At 42.7% G+C, this 21820-nt stretch overlaps 1 protein-coding gene across 3 annotated transcripts in view; it reads right to left on the bottom strand.

The window, feature by feature from the left end:
• Positions 1–21820, bottom strand: part of Rb1cc1 (RB1 inducible coiled-coil 1) — a 51195-nt gene that overhangs the window by 10741 nt on the left and 18634 nt on the right. For all 3 annotated transcript variants that reach the window (XM_023717674.1, XM_023717675.1, XM_023717676.1), the window contains exons 7-15: positions 17629–17799; positions 14589–14773; positions 14192–14378; positions 14028–14109; positions 12865–12926; positions 11203–11306; positions 10530–10656; positions 8557–10457; positions 907–1072 (exon numbers count right to left, since the gene is read on the bottom strand). In XM_023717674.1, coding sequence (XP_023573442.1) covers positions 907–1072; positions 8557–10457; positions 10530–10656; positions 11203–11306; positions 12865–12926; positions 14028–14109; positions 14192–14378; positions 14589–14773; positions 17629–17799 — 2985 coding nt within the window. The remainder of the gene's footprint in view (positions 1–906; positions 1073–8556; positions 10458–10529; positions 10657–11202; positions 11307–12864; positions 12927–14027; positions 14110–14191; positions 14379–14588; positions 14774–17628; positions 17800–21820) is intronic.

Genomic DNA, 21820 nt, shown 5'->3' with positions numbered 1-21820 from the left:
GGAAATAGTATTTTTAGATAAAGATCAAATTCAATAAAAACTTCTGATCAGTAAACATACCAGAAGAACCCTCCAAAAGAAACATTTAAAACGCAGCTTTAAAGAAAAATAAATTAATTGAAATAAGACACAGATTTATGGGAAGCCACTTCTGTATTATTCGTATACAGTAAATTAATTTCACAAGACAATTACTTTGTGCACTTTGCTCTTTCTGTGGCATGAAATGGGTTCTCAGAATTATAATTTGTAAAATGCACACTTAAAAAGTGCTATTTAAGAAGCTACTAAGCCTGGGCTGGGGAGATGGTTCGGGAATCTGAGCACTTGCCCGGCAAGCACAAAGACCTGGGTTCAAGCCCCAGTACCACAGGCTGTGCCAGCCTTGTGCCGTGTTGGTCACTGAAACTAGGTGTCATGGTGCACAGCTGCAATCCCAGTGCTGGGGAGGCTGAGACAGGAGGATCATTACTGAGTCCAAGCTGCATAGTGAGACCTGTAACAAATCAATCAATCAATCTTTAAAAAAAGAAACTACTAAGCCAAACTCATGGCACCAGTAGGGAGCAAGATTTTGTTACCACTTGTGAAAATTGGAGGACAGCTTAGCAGTCTCTCCTGATCCCAATTTTTATACATATTACAAGGTTTAAAACACGAAAAGCTCAAGGGCTGGCCTGGTGGCACACACCTGTAATTCCAGCATACCGAAGGTGAAGCAGGATTTTTGCTGCCAAGTTCCAGGCCAGTTGGGCTACACAGCGAGACCTTGTCCCAGCACCCCCCAAAACAACAATGAAAACAAAAGTCCTCAACTGGACACCTGTCATTCTGCACTTGAAACCTCGGCTACAGAGAAACCAGAAATGTGGTGGTGGGGGGGGCCCGCGGGCGCAAGGCACGTGCCTGCTGCTCGGCGATCAGAGATGTCCGCACACTCTGCACTTCCTCGTTCTTCCTCTTCTCTTGCTCTTCAAGTTGTTCCAGAAACTTAGCTTTTTCTTCCTGAAGCTTTTCTTGAAGTTCAGCAACTAAGCTTGAAGAATCTTCTCTAGTAGATTCAATGACAGGACTTAAAAATTGAACAATGCATTAAATTTTTCTCACTACAGATGCAATCATAAACACAGCAAATATCCTATTCAGGCTGTTTATCTTCTGCAGATCGACAAAGTATCTCTGTGTGAATGCACTTTTATGATCAAGAAAGGGTTACAGGGTTGGGGAGATAGCTCAGTGGAATAAGTTCTTGCCTGGTAAATGCAAAGTCCTGAGTGCAATCCCCAGTACTGCCAAAAAAAAAAAAAAGAAAGAAAGAAAGAAAGAAAGAAAGAAAGAAAGAAAGAAAGAAAGAAAAGAAAAGAAAAGAAAGAAAGGGTTATATTAACTCGGCTAAAAGCAGACCCCATGCTATGCAGCCTAAAACTCTCCTCAGAAAATGGCAGCTGGGCACAGTGGTGCGCATACACCTGTTAATACCAGGAACTGGAAGGCGCAAGAGGTGGATAACTGCATCTAAGGCCAACCTGGGCTAGAGGCTGAATTCAGGGCCAGTGAACACCTGTCTCAAAAAACCCAAAAAGGTCCAAATGATTGTCAGCTACATAGTTTTACTTTGTATTACTGTAAGGTCCAACATCACCCTAGCACAAAGAGAAATTAATCCAAGCAATGAAAATGGTTTTCAAAGAGTTGCTTTGTTTTCTTTACCACTGCTTAGCTTTCTTTGGGGAAGCAAGGAACTGTATTTTGCAGGTGGGAAGGACATGAAGCTTAAAAAAAAAAAAATGATCCAACAAACATCATAGAAATTTAAGAAATTGATCAACAATACTTGCCCATACCTGCCCTCCCCAAAATCCACATAACCTTGGCTCCCTATACATGACTGTCCTAGAGACAATGAAATTACAATTCAAGGAAGCAGACATTGTTAAAACAGGTCTAGCAAAAGCTTGGTTGATGCAATTATTTCTAATGCAAGTAGAAAATTAATATAATTTAAATTAGACTATCAGAATACCAGAGCTCTCTTATGGGAACTGTGTAACTAAAAATACAATGACTTGATCAACTTAAAAAAGCCCTTCATTATGGTCAAAGGCATTCTCATCCCTGCCCACCACACTCCAAGAAGACACTCAGGCCATTACTCCTACACTACGTGAAGCAGCACTTGACGTCCGCTCCCGTGAGTGTCCTCAGTACGCTGTTGGGCACCTCAGTCCTCGGGTCACTCAAAGCATTTACCTTTCATGGCTAGTGTGACTGTGGGGTACAGGTAGAGGCCACAGGATCATGAGGGAAGTGGCTGATGGCGCCCTCATGCCTGCAAGACCCACCTCTGTGCCGGTTGGCCCAAGAGCAGATCCACCTTTTTTTCTGATTGCCCCACTGTAATTACACAAGGAAGGGCTTCCAGAACTGCTTCACAAACTGGCAAGCTCAGTGTATGAACCAAAGAGCACTGTTTAGGAAGGGCTTGGGGGTGGTTGGTGGCAACGTGTCCACTACTGTAGTAAATTTAAACACACATCATACATTTTGATCACTTAGGTAGATTTGGGCCAAGAGAACAACTATTTACTGTTATAATAAAATGATAAAATGAAAGCTTGCACCCATACTCACCAAGATCCTACAGATAGATGCTGAGCTGTGTGGTGCACACCCACTCTATATGCAGGCCTCTGTACATGGGTATGTGAGGAAACCATTGCCCCGCATTTCTCAAAACCAACGTAAACTAGATTTAACAGTTCCCAAGTAAGCAAGGAAAAAAAAAACTTCTTTTAAGTTCACATGTCTGTAATTCCAAGTACCCTGGAAAGTCACTCGCGCAACTAGTCAACTGTACTTATCCTATCTCCGTTCATACCCTCTGCCCATTTTTCTGACGGACTGTGCACTGTCCTCTTTGGGGTCCGTGGGAGGTCTGATACTAGCTACTCCCCTTAATCTGTCTTGCCCAAGTTTCTTCCTAGCATCCAAAGTCCTCCAGGAATATGAACACCAGTGAGGCAGCGGGAAGTCAGGAAATGCTGCGCTGTGTGAGGTTCCTGCTAACACCACTTCTGTCCATTCAGGACACTAACGTAGACTTTATGAAAAAAAAAAATCAACTAAAATTTTATCCTACTATGAAATTAAAGTTTAAGAGCTTAACTGATTTTTAATTCAATAATAAAGAATGTCTCCAGTTAACTGCAGAGGCTATTTGAACATGCCTGTCTCCCCACGGCCACTGTCACTGTACGGACTTGGCTTTTCTCACTTACGAAACCAACCCATCCTGTAACAGAGAATGTGCAAACAGCCAGGAGAACACATGAGATCTGCACATATAGAAAGCAATGCCAGTCTTAGAATTCTCTCTTCACTGAGGCTTTGAGAAAAGACAGTACTCCACAGACAAAGCAGAGGTAGTGCACAGACCTAAAATCCAGAGAATTCAAGAGGAATGGAAGGATTTTGGTCACACACACGCACCCATCCAGGACTGATTCCACTATAAGCAGCAGAGAAAGAGCAGCAACTGCTAGTCACAGAAACTCTTTTCCAGTTATTATCCCTACAGCTTTAATAGCATGGGTTGATTAAAGACTTAGATCTGTGCAAACAGCAATAATTTGTAATGTACTATACTAAAAATGCCATAAGGGGCAGCCAGATAGCTCAGCAGATTAAAGTGCCTGCTTAGTCAGACGCAAGGACTGGGGACTGATCCCTGGCGTGCCAGGGCACAGTGGCCCCACCTTCCACAGTGCACTGAGGTGACAGACTGGGCGAGGTGGCGCGTGGCTGTAATCCTAGACATTTGGGAAGCTGAAAACAGGAGAATCATTACAAGTCCGATCTACATAGTGAGAGCTTGTACCAAATACATAAAATAAATAAAAATAAAATTAAAATATGCTGTGAAATAGCTGCTTCAGAACACCAGCCGCTCCACGCTTGTAATCCTCGTGACAAGACGCAATGCAATGCAGGGAGGCAGACACAGGAGCTAGGGTGGTGCAGTGCTGAGCTCCTGCTCCCCCGATGAGGCACCAGAAGGAGCGCTGGGCCTGGGTGGCGCCGGCTGGGGCCACTAGGTTACGCTGTGGCTGAGCGAGCAACAATTCGCAAAGCACGTGGCGGCTGGATTCCCACAGAATCTAGTTTGTCAATTCTAGAGGAAGGTTACAAGAACCAGTTTGCTTCCACCTATGGGGGCAATAACCTTCTACTATTTAATCTTGGGATTATATTTCAGTTTTGATGAAATCTAGCTAGCAGAATTTTTTCCCTTTGAATTTGGCCTCAAATATTGGGAGTCAGATTTTATATGGCAGTTCTTAGCAATTTAGGCATTGTCAAAAAAAGTCTATCTCTAATGAATAATTTCACTGCTTATACCAGACTATCTTGGAAGACCACTGAAATTAGTGTTATGTGACGTATTGTTGTTCCCTATTATATACTTTTCAGGGTGAGAAGTCTAGTTGCAAACTTTCAACTAGAATTCTATCACACTGATCCATTAACATTCAATACACATCACGTGGGCCTAAGAAACAAGGAACAGCTCCTACCTCACCTGAATAAAACAAATGCATCCCAAAGTGGACAGTGAGGGCCAGCCTCATAGCTCAGCGGACTACAGCACCTTTTTAGGCACAGTGCAGTGGCCGAGGTTTGATCCTCGGCCTGCCATGTTGGCCCCACCTGTAGGGCACACCAAGATGGTGACAGACTGGGTGTGGTGAGGAGCACCTGTAATCCCAGCACTTTTGGAGGCTGAAAACAGGATCACTACAGGTCCGATCTATGTAGTCAGACCCTGTAGACCCTGTCCTAAATACAGAAAGGAAAAAAGAAAAAAGTGGACAGTGAAGCCCATGCACACTCAAGGGTTTCACACAGCACAATTTCTACGTGTGCTGTAATCCGGAGCATGCCATGCAAATAAGCACAGAAACATTGCTGTACCAAGGAGATCTTCACACAACTTCAGCCTCTGATGGGGGGGGGGGGTGGCAGCACAGAGGTGCCACACTTGTGCCTCTCGGCCTGTCTGCTGTACCTGTAACTAGGGTGGCACAGTGACTACCAGGTATGAGCGGCAGGCCTGGCTCTTGACGACTCCGCATGACATGGACACGTGGCTGCTCTTTCAGAGAACAGGGGCGGAGTGCCAGAGCCACACTGATGGATGGCCTGAGGACGGCAGGCAGGAGAGGACAGTCCGCCTGAGACGGGGGCAAGGCACTGACCTGAAAGGGGAGATGGCCCCAGGTGCAGACCTACACTGATGCCTGCAAACTAGGTTTGAAGTTTTCCCGGAAGTGAAGGAAGGAGCTAGATGTGGAAGATGAATGTGTGAACTGAAGTTAGACGCTTAAACCCTGAGGATATTTCCCACTGCAAGCAAATTTACTAGCACAAGGGCATCGAGTGTTTCAGCTGGCACCATTAACTTTTCTCCAGTAATACTCATCTCTGTTGTACAGACTAATGAAAATCCTCCAATGGAAGCAGAAAGCAGGGGTTTCTGCACATTGAGCAAGATGCTGAGCCCCCTGCAGTGTTCCTAGGGGACGAGCAGGCCACCTGATGGCAGGGTCATCGCCTGGGCTACAACCACCATGGAAGGAAGAATAATGTGTCTTCACAGGGCCAGGCGCTCTCCATCTGGATCACAGCACTCCTGCCAAAACCACCTTTCCATGACTTAAAAGTGCTGTGCTTGCTACAACTGCTTCTGATCAAAGGAACTGCAGATAAAGATGCGTAGACATGACTTCACACCCACAGAAAACACTGGTCTGGTCACGTGCACCAATTCCAAAACCATTTGGTCCAATAAATTGTGGACCAATCTACTCCCAGTACCAGATGTGAGACATTTCACACAGCAAGGACAATGGCCTAACGCCTCCGAAGCAGAGAACACTACACGATGCCATTCACCCGTGACCTGGAGAGCTCGGAGAAACAAAAGACTGAAGTCACTGCTACCCCATAAGCCGTAAAAAAGAAATGAAACTTTCGGGCCATGCTGACCTGATACTTTAGTTCCACACAAAAGGGCTCTTTCACTGGAAGACACCAACAGGGTCCCACTTGAACGGGAAGGAGCTCGGCCACAGTCTGCCACTGAGGCGCCTTCCCATACTAAACACACAGGGGTGAAAAAAGTATAAAACTGCCATGCAGGTGACAGATCTTCAGTATCATTGAGAACAAGTTTTTTCGATCCAATGACAGCATGAACAAATAGCAATGGAACCCCAAGGGATTTCTCTTGGTGCCAGCCATGATATTGAAGGGAAAAAAATGGAAAAACTACAACAATTAAACTGACGGTACAGTCCGTTTAGAAACAGATTTGAACCATGTGCATCAGGTGACAAACTAAAACCAGGTGAGATCCTGGCTAAGTTAACAGAGTGGGTAAGGGAATGAAGCTGCAAGCACCTATTAGAGTTAAATAAAGGCTAGTTACAGAAACAACATCTTAAGCCTCGATACCCTCTACTTTTTGAAGTAAGGTATACTTTATCCTCTAAATGACAGAGTAGCTAAGAGCTTGTGACAGACAAGTGACAATGAACACCAAGTGTTTGCCCTCAAAATGGCATCAGTCTGAGCTATACCTTCAGAACAGCAGGTAAGGACATCTGGGGTGGTGTGAGGGACAGAACTTGTATCACACCAAACCAAAATGTCACTGAAGGTTTTTTATTTACAGGTTCAACAGGGCAAAAGAACTGTCTGACCACTGAGGTTCCGACAGGGTAGCCAGTGCCAATGAGGGGCCGCGCCGCGCCCGCAGCACTGCCCTCAGCCCTGTGTGAGCGCACATGCCCTGGGCAGTCTGCATCTCCAGCTCTGCCTGCAGAACTCCCAGACTGCCACAAAAACACCTTCTGCACATGGCGAGCAGACAAGCAGCCCAGGCTCCTGCTCGAGGTGGCCGTAGTCAACGTGGCAGCAAGGCAGCCTCCTGACAAGTAACTGGGAACTACTCATTCTGTGCTGCAGATCAGGCCAGACCACGGTGCTGGGAAGAGATTCCTGAATGCTGCCGCGGCTCCCAAGGGAGACACGAAGAACATCAGCTCTGGTGAGCACTTCCGTGGGATTTCATTTCACTTAGGGCCTGACAAAGCCCCTTCCAAATACGCTTTCCTTAGGCTCTTCTTGGCCTCTAGGCTCAGACCTTGGCATGTGTCCTGTTAGGCCTGCACTACTCAGTTGCAGCAAGAAGCTTAGAAGGTGCTTCAGAGAGGTCCCCACCCCGATCCCTTGGCCTCTGATGGCTTTCAAAATGTGACCCAAGTCTTACTTTATACTCTGGCTATTTTGCCACCCTGGCGGGCCTGCAGCAGGAATCCTTTTAGGTCAGAACCTCTGACTCGGGAGGCTTTCTGAGATATCAATGTCAGTGACTGGTCTCCACCCTACCGCTGGCTACACACTGCAGTTTGTGCATCCTGTACTCAGAGCTGATCTAGGTCCTGTGTGGAGGTCCCCCTTTCCCCCTACTTCCAACAGGTCCTGAACACAATCTATGCTTACCACTTTACCTGCTGTCCAGCTCAGCTCCTCTGCAAGCTGCCCTTAGCAATGACTCCACTGACCTTTGTCCCCCATCTCTGCAAACATTTGTGCAAGCCCTAAATCTTCTGTTAAATCTTCCAATTCCCTGAGAATACACAGCGTTTCTATTTTCAAACAAGTAATAATTTTAACTGTCCACCAATACATGAGTGCTACATAACAATCAATCTCAGGAGACTTCAGAAATAATAAGGCAAGAAACAAGTTGCATGACATACATTCACTGACAAATACATTCACTTTGAGAATCAATAACAGAATAAATAAATGGTGCCTTATGCTCTAGAAACTGTTTATTGGGCTACAAAATCCTGTAACAAGTTTTTAAATGTAGAAATACTAAAAAATTATCTTCTCTGATCAAAAGGGCTTAACAGTTAAGACAGTAACAATAATAAAAGTATAAAAACAAGCAAACCAAAAAACCCACCCCACAACCACAGTATCAAACCTAAAATTTAAAAACATCATCTTTTCAATCAGACAGTAACTGATATTCTATACAACAATGAGAACACTGTACATAGTCCCTATCTATGATTTTTGTCTTTGCTAAACAATGCTCAGAGAAAAAGGTCATATATTTTCATACATACATATATACATCATACACATATGCCAAATATAAAGAGAACAAAAGCAAATAATTTTCAACTAATGAATTTAGTAGAAACTCCAAGGGAATTTTAGAAGGAAAAATACTGTACCTTAAAACACTTTAAATTTTTGAAAAAAAGAGCATTCCTCTGAAAATCCAAAATTTTAAAAGAAACCAAGAACTTTATAGTCTAATATTATGTTTACAAGAAACACTACTTAGAAAGTGCTTACTCCATGAAAATATTGAGTGCCACATTTACCAAAAGTATACAAGTAATTCAAGCACTGTGATTACATGCATGCACCCCATCACCAGCATTTTCATAATTACAGACTAATGGCAATTCTTACCTTTTTGCTATTTGATTTTCAAGATGTTTAATTTTTTCTAATAACTCTTTCTCAACAACTTCTCTCTCCAATTTAAATTCTTTCAGGGCAATCTGAATAGCTTCATGTTTTTCGCAACTGAGCTTCTGAATTAACTGTTCTCTCTCTTGTTCATGGCCTATAACCAATTTCTCCTTGTCTCTCTCAAGGTTCTGTATAACTGCTTCATATTTTTCTTCTTGCTCAGTGATTTTTTCATCTTTCTGTTTCTCAAGAGCACATAACCCTGAATCCAATTTATTCTGCAGTTCAACCACTTGTTCTTTTAGGCTTTTTTCTATTTCAAACGCTTGTTGGTGCAAAGATGTTACTTTGTCTAATTCAGCTTTAAGTACATTAGATTCTTCTTCATGTCTACTAATTAACTCTGAAATGCACTGATCTTTTTCAATTGTCATTAAAGTTCTTAGCTCTGCTAAGCCCACCTGGTAATTGTTGCTATTATCGCGAATCTTTTGGTTTAGCTGACTTATCTCGGCTCGCAAGTTTTCTGTTTCTTTGTCAAGAAGAGATTTCAGTGTTTCTTTCTGCTGCATTCTGCTTTCTTCCAGCAACATTTTTATTTCATCAGTTTCTGCTTCCTTCAATGCAAGTTCAACCTCTAACTTACACCTCATGTCTGACAAATCAGAAACCTTAAGCTTTAACTCTTGCAGCTGCTGTTCTTTTTCATGGATAGCGGCGGTGTGAGACTCTTGCAACTGATCAATTCTCTGTTGATTTTCCTGTTTTAATTTCTCCAAAGAAATCTTGTGGTCGCGGATAGCTTTCTCAAACTCCTGTGTGTGCCTGCCGTGCAGCGTGTCCTCCAAATCCTTCAGGTGGCTCTGCTCCAGGCCCTGAAGCTCTGCCCTCAGTGCCTCCATCTTCTCATCACTTTCAGCATGAAGCTTCTTCAGGTCTTCCAACACGGCCTCTCGCGACCGCTTCAGCTCATTAATTGTGCAAGTCTGAGTGTGCATGATACCTTCCATCTCCAGCAACTTCTGGTCCTTTTCATTCTGCAGGCACATAACAGCTTCTTTTTCATGTTTAACCAAAGCAAATTCATTATCTTTATTTTGTAAAACCTCCTCAAGGTACTCCAAGTCTCCTTTCAATTTTTTAATTTTGCTTTCATTTTCTTCACTCTCCTTTATTAATGCATTGATTTTACCTTCGTATTCACTTTTTAAAGAATGCAGTTCTTTTTGATGCTTTTCTTTTAGTGTTATTTCCAGGGAACATTTTACTTTTTCAATGATGTTCCTTATTTCTACTGCTGTACATTTTAAAGAATTTGAGAAGTCACACTGTTCTTTTTGTACAAATGTTTTGAAGTGGCAAAGATCATTCTTAATGGTTTGTATACTAAAATGAGAATCTTGGGCGACAACTCTACATTTCTCCAACTGGAAATTCAGAGAAGCATGATCTCCCAAATCGTCCTTCCCGCCTGTACTTGTGCCCTGCATGCGTCTGCTATCTATCGCGTTGATGACTGATGAGTACAGTGATTCCACCATCATTTCTGGACTCTGGGGATCACTTATAGCGTTAGGCGAAGATAAATTCTCTTCTATCACAAATTCATTCACAGCAGACATAAAGTCTGACTCAGGACTTTCCGCTAATGAATCTAAGTCTAAAGAAACTTGGTGAATAGTCTGTTCAACGTTGGGATGGGGTATGGTTTCAAAATCAAACGTATGTGCATCGATGCTATCTGGAGATAATTCTTCTAAGGGACACACTGCAGGACACAAGGGATCCTGGACAGCGAGTGGAGGGGGAGTTCTTGGTGAGGTAGTTGTTGTAATTCCTGCTGCACTTTCTGTCCGCGGGGAAGAGGCTGACTGCGGGGACGCGTGACTCACGGATGCCTAGAAGACAGAGAAGCGATAAGCAAATAAGGGCAACACCAGCTGCTCTCCGAATGCAGAGCGCTTTCTTACCTTTTGTTCATTCAAAAGATCTGTAATGGTCTGTGACATTTCATCCAAACTTTGTGCTGCTTTTACCAAATTATGTAGGGCAAGTACATGCTGGTGTAGAGGTTCAAAGTCACAAAGTAGGGGAACCCTGAAACAGAAGGCAAGCAAATTGGATGGCGGGGCTGTTAACCAAAAGATAAATGAACTGTAAACAAATTACTTCACTGTTGTAAATAAATACAGCATGATCATTCCTTTCTAATCAATGCTAGGAAATTTTGAAGAATCATAATTAGTAATTTTGAATCATAAATCACAAAATTTTGAATCATAATTAGTAAAGTGTTAAGCTAGAAACTGCCTAATAATATACCAATTCAGGATAATTACCAAACATTAAAAATTCCACATGAGGACAAGCATGGTGGCACAAGCCTACAATCTCAGAATTCTGGAGGCCGAGGCAGATTACTAGGGCTGAGGGCAACAAGAGCTATACATAAACTCAAGGCCAGACTGGACTACATAAGAAGACCATGCCCTTAAAGACAAAAACAAGCCAAAACAGACAAAAAGGCCTGCTGTAAGAGGCTTCTTCATCCTGGCATTTCCCGAGTACTGATGTGCTTTTCCACACCTCCGAACAAATGGACAGCTTAGGGTTATACCTCGGGTTAAAGATCCCGACATTTACCTGAGGAATGGTTGAACTTCAGACGGACAAAATGATTGCAGAAACTGTAAATCTTTCAATGAAATATCTGGAAGTTCACAGTCAAACTTTCGAGGCTTCTGAGTCTATACAAAAAAAGAAAAAAAAATTTTAAACCAAAAACCTTACAAAATTTATAGTTTTTTACTGTAATTCAATATAAATTGGCAAAAATGTTTCAAATGATCTAACCATAACAAAAGAGAACAAAACCATGGAAAAAGCTATTCAAAGCACAAGTGACACACTGTCTCTGCGCCCTTCACAGACTGAGAAACCAGCCGCTCACAGCCAGGCAGAGGACCTGATACTGCCTTTGTGTTTTCAGCGTCATTTCAGGGGCATTCCAGTATCCTACCAGCACGGAATACAACCACCCGGTGGCCTCTACGCGCATGCTTACGAAGGCCTCTCTGGCCTCCTCTCGTGGCCGTGTCTGCCGGCTGAGACGCGGGTGGGCATGCGTGCTGGTAACACCTCCTGCCTTACTCATCCTTTGACACTTCTACCACATTTTCTAAAATACAAATTACTGATCAATTTCAACTTGAAACAAAAATTGGAAGCCCTAACATTCTTTATAATAACACCAAGAATGGTATATTTAAAAGAGTTCCAATCACTACTCAAGCACATGGAGCTCTTCATAAAGAAGGGCTCAGGATAAACGAGTGTGGGGCTCCCCAAGCCACCAATTTGTAGGTATTAAACTCTAAGGTATCCTGCAATACAGAAATGGTTACGGCTGAGGAATGGACACGGGAGGGGTCGTGGGAGGAGGACACGGGCGTCGCCCGCCCTGTTTCCTTATTCACACACTCCTTCCTATTTAACAAGAGCGGACGGGCCCGGATACCCCTGACTAGAAACATGCCACAGTCCTTCACGGCTTAGGCTCGCTATGGCTCCTATCTAGATGTCCTCCAGACCCAGCGCGCTCATCAGAGAAGCTTTGTGGGGGTGGCCGAGACGACCGACGTCCCTTCCTTTTCCCTATCCCTTGTCCATGCGCCATCCTGAGCAGCTCCTCTGCCACACTGTCCTGCCTGGAGGGCAGCAATTATGGGCTCAAAACTCTACCAACTGTAAGCCAAGCAATCCTTTCTGTCTTTAATTTGTTGGTGTTGGTCCTGTGTCCCCAGTGTGCTACTGTGACTAAGATGCCCCCATCATTACAGAGTAGGAGTGTCCAAGCAGCAAGAGCACAAAGTGGTAGGAAAACAGAAAGGAAGGATGGGGAAAAAGGGGAGATGGGGAGAGAAAAACCACCCTAGAAAGAGACAGTCAGGCATGGTGTGCACACCTGTAATCCCAGCATTCGCTCAGGAGGCTGAGGCAAAAGGGTCGCTGAGTTCGAGACCAGCCTCGAGTACACAGTGAGGCCCTGTCTGAAAAACCAAAGCAAACAGAAGGGGTAGGGGAAGACGTGACTTCCCACTGATCCTCGTAGTGCAATGCGGGACGCTGCCACGTGGCAGTGCTCATCCTAGAAGCACTACATAGCAACACTCCATCGCCAAAAAAGAAGGAAGCTTTACAGCAGCAGATTTTCGCGGCCAAGAACATTTGGGTGCTGGTGTAGCAGACCTTGTGTTCCCGACAGCACCTCTACAGGGGTAGTGATGGTGAGAAAATCATACATACACAAAAGGAGGGCGGCCAGGAGTCCAGTCCCCGGAACAGACGGTTTCTTAAGAAAGACTTCCCTGTAAAAAATGAGCGATGCGGTTATTTCACGTTTTTTATCAAACGCAAAAAGCCAACTCTGGGTTTTGAAAAGGTAAGTCAAGTCTGACAGTGCTTGACAGTTAAAACTTAACAACAGAATGAACTTTGTAAGGTTCAAAAACAATGTTTTCAGGCCGGGGAGAGAGCTCAGCAGCATAAGCAACCGGTGAGCACGAGGTCCTGAGTTGGATCCCTGGCTTAAAAAAAAACAACAAAAAACAAAAACAATAAAAGGTAGTCCTATGTTTTTTTCCATAATTTTATTGCGACAAATAGCAATGTGACAGTTTCAAATCAAATTGGTAGGACAGTTTCAGTAGTTAACACATTGCATACTCTCTTCCTAGTGGTTATTTGCTGTACAAGATGCAGACATGATATCCTATTTACAAACACTATTACAACAAATCCCTCTATTCATTAAGTAAAATTACGGGAAAAAAAATAAAATTCTTTTCTTTGCACTAACTCAAAAAAATAATCTTATAAGAAAAAAATGAAGGGGGCTGGAGAGATGGCTCAGTGGTCTAAAGCACCTACTTGAAACAAGCTTGGTAAAGCACAGGGACCGCGGTTCGATCCCCCAGCACCACATGCCAGCCAGCCGCGCCCCCTGGTGGGCTGAACTGGCCACACACACACACACACACACACACAAAAAAAAAAGAAATAAATAAAAATAAATAAATATTTAAAAAAAAAGAAAGAAAAAAATGAAGGTTTATTGAAAGTATTAATGTTTAATAATTTGACCAATCTTGCATACCTGTATCTATTAATCTGAAAAACAGATCTGATGATGAAAATATGTAATACAACAATTGTTAAATTTTTATTCTTTTTTTCAAATTCTGTACCATATGCATTGTTGTTTATTATTGTTTGTTTCTGCTATTTGTTTTTACTCTTTAAAATAAAATTAAAAATAAGAAAAAAAATAGTCCTAGACTCCTAGGTAATTAATATCAAGTAAATGAAAGTAAATGAGTACAATGTTATAGATAATTTATATATGTGAAATATAAACTGCGTTTTTCTTCAAACAAAAGTAAGTGAAGCAACTGATGAAGAACACTCACTAAACACTTTCCCGAAGGACTCCCTCTTGGACTTTTCAGCTTCATACAGTCTCTTTCCATCTTTGACTAAAGCACCAGCCCACTGGAAGACAAACTGGACGTTAATGGCATGCACCGGTCCACTACTGCTCACACAGAACTGAGACCGAACTGCACCGCCGTACCTCCCTGTAGTGTTTAATGAACATTCTTCTCCTTACGACTTCCACAACAGCCAGGCAATACATCTGGGGAACGGTGCTGAGCGCTTCCACAATCCTGACTCTCTCCAACAGCTCCGTCACGAGGCGCAGCAGAGCCTGCAACTTTTCTCCGTCCTGATCTGCGTGAAGCATCACAAAGCAACACCACCTGTAAAGCAGAAGCCATTGTCTGCAACAGTGACGGGTCTGTTCAAGAAGATTAATCAAGATGAGGACATCCACGTGTGTACGCTCAATAAAAACACTTTAACCCCCAAGTTGCAGTGAAATAAAGTGGTGACAGAAAATTAACACTGGGGGGAAACAAACATCAATTGCAAAATCCCAAGTCAGGGATCCCAAGTACGGGGCGCCGTACTTCAGCCTGACGTGCAGGTTGTTCGCTAGCTCCTGCTTGGCAGTGGTGCACTTCTGCTTAATGTCCAGCAGCTTCCTGTGATTCTGCAACATGATCATCAACTGGTTCGCGTGACTCAGGCACAGGTCAGGCAGTACGGACGCATCCTTCAGGTTTTCCGCTCTCATCTGATTAGCCAAGAACCCCTTTGAGGAAGAGTATTTCAAAAACATTCGATTTTATTCCATGAACAATGCAAACATTCACTTAAAAGAAAAATTTCTGTTAAATACAAACTGTTCTACTTTCGAATCAGATTTTCTAAATACACAAGATACATATATATAACAAATACTAGGATCAAAAATATTTGCTTATCAAACTATAAAAACCATACAGAACAAGATAAAATAAAAAGATACTAGAAAAACTGCCTATAATGTTACAATCTTATCAGGTTATATAAACATATAACCTATTAAGGTAAAGGATTACAAAAATGACGTAGGATAAATTCTTAGAAAAGCACTAAGATGGCAAATGACAATTCAGAGGAAGTAATCATAAAACACTGATAAGGGGAAATTATTCTTCTCATTTATTGGAGAGTATTGACAGACTTTGATTTTGCCTTTATAAAGTGGATCATTATGCACTATTAATATTTAAACTGGACATACATTTTATCTAGCAATTCCATCACCGGGGCTTGTGCTTAAAGAAATTCTAGATTATACAAGTAAACAAAGATGTATTGGGATAGTCAAATAATATCTGTAATAAAGAAAAAGCCATTTTCATCTGAGGACTCATGAGGCTGAAGCATGAGAATCACAAGATTCTCTGAATCCAGCCTAGACGCAGAGTGACAAGTAGCCAGACCCTGGCATAAACAAGCATGCAAACTAAGAGAGAGAAATACACAAAGACAGTATGCTTCAGTCCATTGTATTTGATTTGTTCTGTGGAAGGCAAATGACCCTGGAGAAGCACCAAAATACTAGGAATGCAAATCTAGGTGTGGAGGCTCATGCCTGTAACCTCAGAGGTTGAGGCATGGGGACTGTGCGTTTAAAGCTGTCCAAGTATGGTGAGACCCTGTCTTAAACAAATAAAAACAAAACAAAGTCTCCCCCTCCAAAAAAACAAAAAAACCCCAAAACAACAACAACAAAAAAACCCCACCCAAAACACCCCCAATTGGTCAGGAATGCAAACATCTGTCTGTAGAAAGAGAAGCATGTGGCACTGTATACAGGTGAGGTAAGAAAGAAGAACGTGGTATAACCCAGAGCGTGGGACCCAAGGGAAGCAGAACAGAAAGGACGCTAGAAACGCCGTCGTGGACACGTCCTCTGATGCCTGAGGTAGTGCTCAAGCTACAAGTATGTCCTAATCCACAGTCTTCCTTACAGACAGTGGTAAGAAATTAAAAACTGGAGACCAGAGCCGGGCAAGGCAAAAGACAACGGAATGCTTTGTATTTGTAGTTTTTAAAGCTAAGTCCTACAAGTAAAGGTGCTCTAAAAATTGACTGGTCAGTCCCATGATGAACCAACTTCCTGTCATCAGAAACTCTGAAACCAGTTTAAAGTGATTAAAGATTACTACTGCCAAATCAGAGGTCAAAAACAAAGTTTTTTTTAAATGTTAAGAGAAATTCAACATGTAGATTATCTTATGCTTGAAACTATTTGTTAGTCTTACTAAAAGTAATCAAGGAATATAAAAAGGTAGGATTTCCAGGATTGTAAATTGTAAGAAACAGCAGAAAATACCAAGAGACATAGATGTACATGTAATGGAATTAACAATTCACAAACTTAAAAAATTACTGTGTGCTTAATGTGATTAAAGAGATGGTGGACAAGATAATATTGACAGAAAATTTAAAACTATATAAACAAAAAGCAAACAAACAGCATGGGAGAACAAGAAGTACTCATCACTGAAAAGAGAACTAGTTTCAATTAAGCATCTAAAAAGAATATGGTGTAAATCTAACTGAAAATGTGCAACTGCTATCTATCACTGAATAAAAAGTCAAAGCAAGGGAGACAAGCGCCAAAAGGAAATTGCTTTCATTAAACCAAGATTCAACAAGCACTACAGGCCCAAAGCAGGACCACCATAGTAAAAGCCATACCTTGTCACATCATAGCCAAACTGCTAAAATAAAACCAAATACAGGGGCCAGCCGACTAAAGCACATGCTGAGGCAGAGCGCAGGGGCAGGGTTTGATTCCCCAGGGCGCCATGTCAGCCCCACTGAGAGGGCAATGGAGACTGGGCGTGGTGGCGCTCGCCTGTAATCCCAGCACTTGGGAGGTTGAAAGCAGGAAGATCACTACAAGTCTGATCGAGATAGTGAGACCCTGTATTAAATACAGTTAAAAAAAAAAGCAAAGGAAGTACCTTTAAGGAAAGAGCTAACAGCTCCAAATTCTACATGAAGCGAAAGTATCCTCCAGAAATTAGAATGATTTAAAGAGACTTCCAAATGATGAAACTGAACCTGTCACCAAAAAGAAGCACCGAAGGACATTCTAATTTGTACCAGCCTACACTATAGGAAGATATTTTTTAGTTGAAAAACAACAGGAAAAAGGCTACTGTGGGTAATGTGCTTTTCACACAGCCTATACAAAGAGCATATCCTGGAAAGGGGTCATCAGTAAAGTATCAGTAAATTCTTCAAGAGTCAATATTATTCATCTTTTCTTTAAACACTTTCTCAGATTTTTCAGTTTTTTGACAGGGGAGCAGGGCTACTCAAATAGGTTAGTGCCATGACTGCTTTTATCATACCAACAGATACTGATCTCCTCATGGCTTCTATTTCAGCTTAAATCTACAGTATATAAACTGAGATCACTTATCTTATGAAATTCAACCACTTACAACATGCCTTTATTGTTTACTACATGGGAAAAACAATCTTACATAGAAATATTCAAAGAGGAAGTGAAAATATAACATCTATCAAACTGATAAAGCAAAGAGAATACTTTAGCTAGACAAGCTACAAGTTCCTATTCCCGCTAAGGGTCAGGAGTGGTACCTGCGCCAGTTCTTTCTGCTCATTCACCAGCCGGCCGCAGCTGGCGATCATCTGGTCCAGCGCGTAGAGCCGGTCCTCGAGACCTTTGATGGCTTTCATGTTCTGATTATCAAGCTTGGCAATAGTTTGATGGCATTCTACTATAAACGGTCTGATAATCTTTGGATCCAGCTAAGTGAAACCAATAGAATTAAAATTGTCAGCACAGAGTTTTAAATATTATTTCACACAATTTTCATATAGTGTCAGAGAAACAGAAAAAAAAGGTTATTAAAAAAGTAGAGTATGGGATATCAAAGCTATACTTCCAGGAAAGTAAAAAACAAGAAAGTATCTTTGAAAATCTATACTGAATATACTAGAATATCATTATTAAAAATAGAGGTCTAAGCATCACATATTTTAATGAAAGCCACAATTTAATAAATTCTCAAAATTCCTCAACAATGTAATATTCAAGGTCTTATAAAGTACAGCACAGTTAATAACTAAACTCACTCCATGGTTAAGAACAATTTATCAATCTGGCTTCTAAAATCTATATACTGCTTCAGTCAGTGTTATCTCCCTAACCTGGAAACACAAAATAAATCTTTCTTAGTCTCTGTGTCCCCAAGTAAAGAATGGTGCTGAACAACTGCTTTCTTTTTTTTTTTTTTTTTTTTGTTCCTCGAATGCCTTCAGGGCACTTTTGGCCAGCGGGAGAGTTGTGAGGTTCGAACTCCAGCAGCCTGAGGCTGACAGCTTTGTGGAAGCAGCCACTGAAAGGCCTGAGCTAGGGCCAGGCCCCCTCAACTGCATTCTTATTCTTTAATCACTCTTGATTTTTGGCTTTAATTCTACAAAACTTGCTGGAATTCACAAAACCTAAAAGCAGTTCCACATCACTGCCTTCACCCTGACAGAGTATTTACACTAGCCACCTTTACGTCTGAGTTTACCACTAGAACTGCTTGATCACAATAATCACCAGGTGACCTTGCTTCACTCCACATTTGTGTATTATTTAGCAAAACAGAAAACACTTCCCAGCTCTAGGCCTGAGGGCTTTCTCAGCCGGCTCCCTCAGGCGCCCTTCCCTCCACGTAATCCCTACATCCCAGTAGGTCGGGATTTCACTTTCACCTTCTCTGCAACATTTCAGCATTAGGCAGACTACTGGAGGCAACTCCCACAGCTAGCCCAACCCTAAACCTGACGCATAATTTCTTAAAAGTATTTCTGAATGTCTGCAAATTCCTGCATGAGGACATCAACCACACCACCTGCTATTACTGACTCGTGGGACAGAGTGAGTCTCTGATGGAATGCCTCGGTGGCTTCCTTCTGCCCACAAGAACCACGCGCAGCCCGTGAGCACTCCAGCCACCTGCCACCAGCAAACCCTCCACGCCGCCCACTTCAGGTCCAGCTACAAGTCACTTCCCAGACAAAGCTTGCACCTGTCCTTCTGCTCTCCACCACAGGCGCTCTGGTGGCTCGCCACTAAGCCCGGCTCGGTTTCCAGGGCCTACTCAGGATTCCTCTTCATGGCAGACCGTGGCTTCAGGTAGCTCTTACTGTGCCCAGCGTTAACGACGCTGTGTGCACGTGCGCGAGCTCTCCCCTCAAGGGTGTGCTAACCACGGGAGTGCACACACTTCCACGATGCGATGTGATACAAACCAGCTCTTTACAAGTCTGGGTTGTAAAGGGCAAAAACATGGCAGCTATTTACAAGTTTAACATGGCAATGCCTTCAGGAAAATAAATCATGAACTGAGGTTGCTCATTAGTGTTTCTGTATTTTATAATTCATCTGAATGTACCTCATGACTACACTGGCAACTATGGAAGAGAACTACAGATGAACAATTTTCATTTAACTTATTCAACTTACTATTTTACTCTGTTGGGGCACTGGCAATTCTAGCACTGGTGGGACATCAGAGCAGGAGAGTCACCCACCTGAAGCCCAGCCTGAGGAACCTGGCCAGATTCTATTCCAGAGAGCAGTGGAGATGCCTGAAGATGCAGCTCAGTGCAGAGGTAGTGAATCAATCCCCAGTACCATCAACAGAAAAAATAACTTTGATTTCTTGACAGATAGTGAAAAAAAATTTCTAAGTCTGCAGGTTGTGCAAACTTTCAGTATTTAACCCTTAGTACTGCACCAATTTTTCCTCCTGGGCTCATTCTTTGATTAGTTATGCTTACAACACCTAGCGTTGTTACCTTACAGAAGGCATTGTAAAAATCCAAATTTCTTACCTGCCACACCCTTAAACCTCCCTCTCAGCAGCAATATTTCCTAAGATCACCTGTGTGGCTGAAAGAAATGCTACAGCCAAGGAGCTCTCGCTTGTGGTAAGTGCAGGTGAACTTCGGCAGCCTACCGGAGCCCAGGGCATGCTTCCAGTTACTAATTATCAGAAGCACAAGGGTTGCCCTATGTAGTGTAACTTAAAATAGAAAATCTGCCAGGCGTGGTGGTGCATGCTTGTAATCCCAGGCCTTGAGAGGCTGAGGCAGGAGAACTGCTGTCAGGTGGAGGCCAAACTGGGCTATAAAGTAAGGTTAAGGCCACTCTGAGCTGCACATGAATGAATTCAGACTCCAACCAGCAAGAGCAGGGTGAAATCTCATGAAAGATCAGGCAGGCTGGTGCCTGCCTATAATCCCGGCACTCAGGAGGGCGAAGCAGCGACTGCCAGGACTTCAGGGCCACCCTAGGCTACACAGCGAGTTAAGTCAGAACTACACGTAAAACCCCATCCTGAGAAAACCTAAAATGAATAGAAAGTTCTAAAAAAGAAATCTAATGGAGGAACAATTACAAAATATTGATAGAGTAAATAAAACTGGAGTGCAAAAGCCGCGCCTCTGATCCAGGAGAATGTCATGTTCAACTCAGCACTTAGAGACAGGCCCCTGGTGACACCATGAAAAGCACCGGCAGGAGAACAATGCGCGCATCCTGTACAAACTAGCCAACTTTTCCAAATAAATTCCTATTGCCTTTAAATCAAAAGTCCCCCATCCACCGTGCCCGTGCCACTGACGAGGCCTGCCCACGTGAAGTCCTGCTCATGTCGCACAAAGTGTGTGTAGCTAAACCAGGGGCGGCCTTCTGCTTCTGACACAAATGCCACATTAATACCAGGCTTCGGAGCTTGCAGCAAGCACTAGGTGCAGTAAGGTGATCCCTTGACAATAACTAATTTCTGTTTCCGTAGGGATAAGCTTTTAATATTCATTGTTGGGCCAGTAGAGTACCAGTTTCCTTTCCCATGTCATGTAAAATGAGTAACACCTGTGATTCTGACAGATTTTGCATTTACATATGAAATGCAAACCTAGTATCAGGCTTTCTTCATAGGCTATTGTGTTTTAATATAAAATATATGTAGTTTGTTATAAAAAAATGATACTTGTCACCCTAATCACAATCACATGGCTAATCCATAATCCTAAAAGCAATTTTTAGGTTGCTAAAATGTCAACAGTGTGAGCTGGAAGACTTGCTGAGCTCTCTTATGTTTTGGTGCTATAAAGTACATTATTACAAAATTTCGTGTCCCAGCAAACATCCTAAAGGAATGAGAAACCTGGGTGTCCCAAGGAAGTGGAAACTGAAAAGAACTTTGAAACCTCAATCTTCTGTATTGAGTGCGTCCCAACCTGACATGGGCAGTGATACAGTGCTGGCTAGGCATCTTGGCCCATGACCATGTTTTCTCTGGAGAATCAATGATTCAATCTCTTTTAAAGAAAAGCTTACTGTGGACAAGAAATACTGGATACACCTTTAGGCCCCGTAGCCTAAGAGGTGTGCCCCTCTCAACTTCCTTACATGGACTCCATCAGTTTTCTTTCTCGCTTCAAGTATTCATTATCAATCTGTAGATGAGACAGAAATTTGTTCCCCAAGTTTATTTGTAGAATATAATTAAAACCACAACGTTAGGGCCAGCCAAATAGCTCAGCAGATCAAAGCGCCTGCTTTGGCACATGCAGGGGCCAGGGTATGGTCTGCGGGGCCAGTGCTGGCCCCTCCCCTGGGGCATGCTGGGATAGTGACTGAGACTGGGCATGGTGGCACGCATCTGTAATCCCAGCACTTGGGAGGCTGTAAACAGGAGGATCACTATGAGTCTGATCTACACAGTGAGACCCTGTGGACCCTGTCTCAAAATGAAAAGAAAAAAAAAAA

Source organism: Octodon degus, unplaced genomic scaffold (assembly GCF_000260255.1).
Source record: "Octodon degus isolate 3935 unplaced genomic scaffold, OctDeg1.0 scaffold00054, whole genome shotgun sequence".
Taxonomy (NCBI): Eukaryota; Metazoa; Chordata; class Mammalia; order Rodentia; family Octodontidae; genus Octodon; species Octodon degus.
Note: the sequence above shows the minus strand (reverse complement) of the source record. Positions and strands in the feature narration are given on the sequence as shown.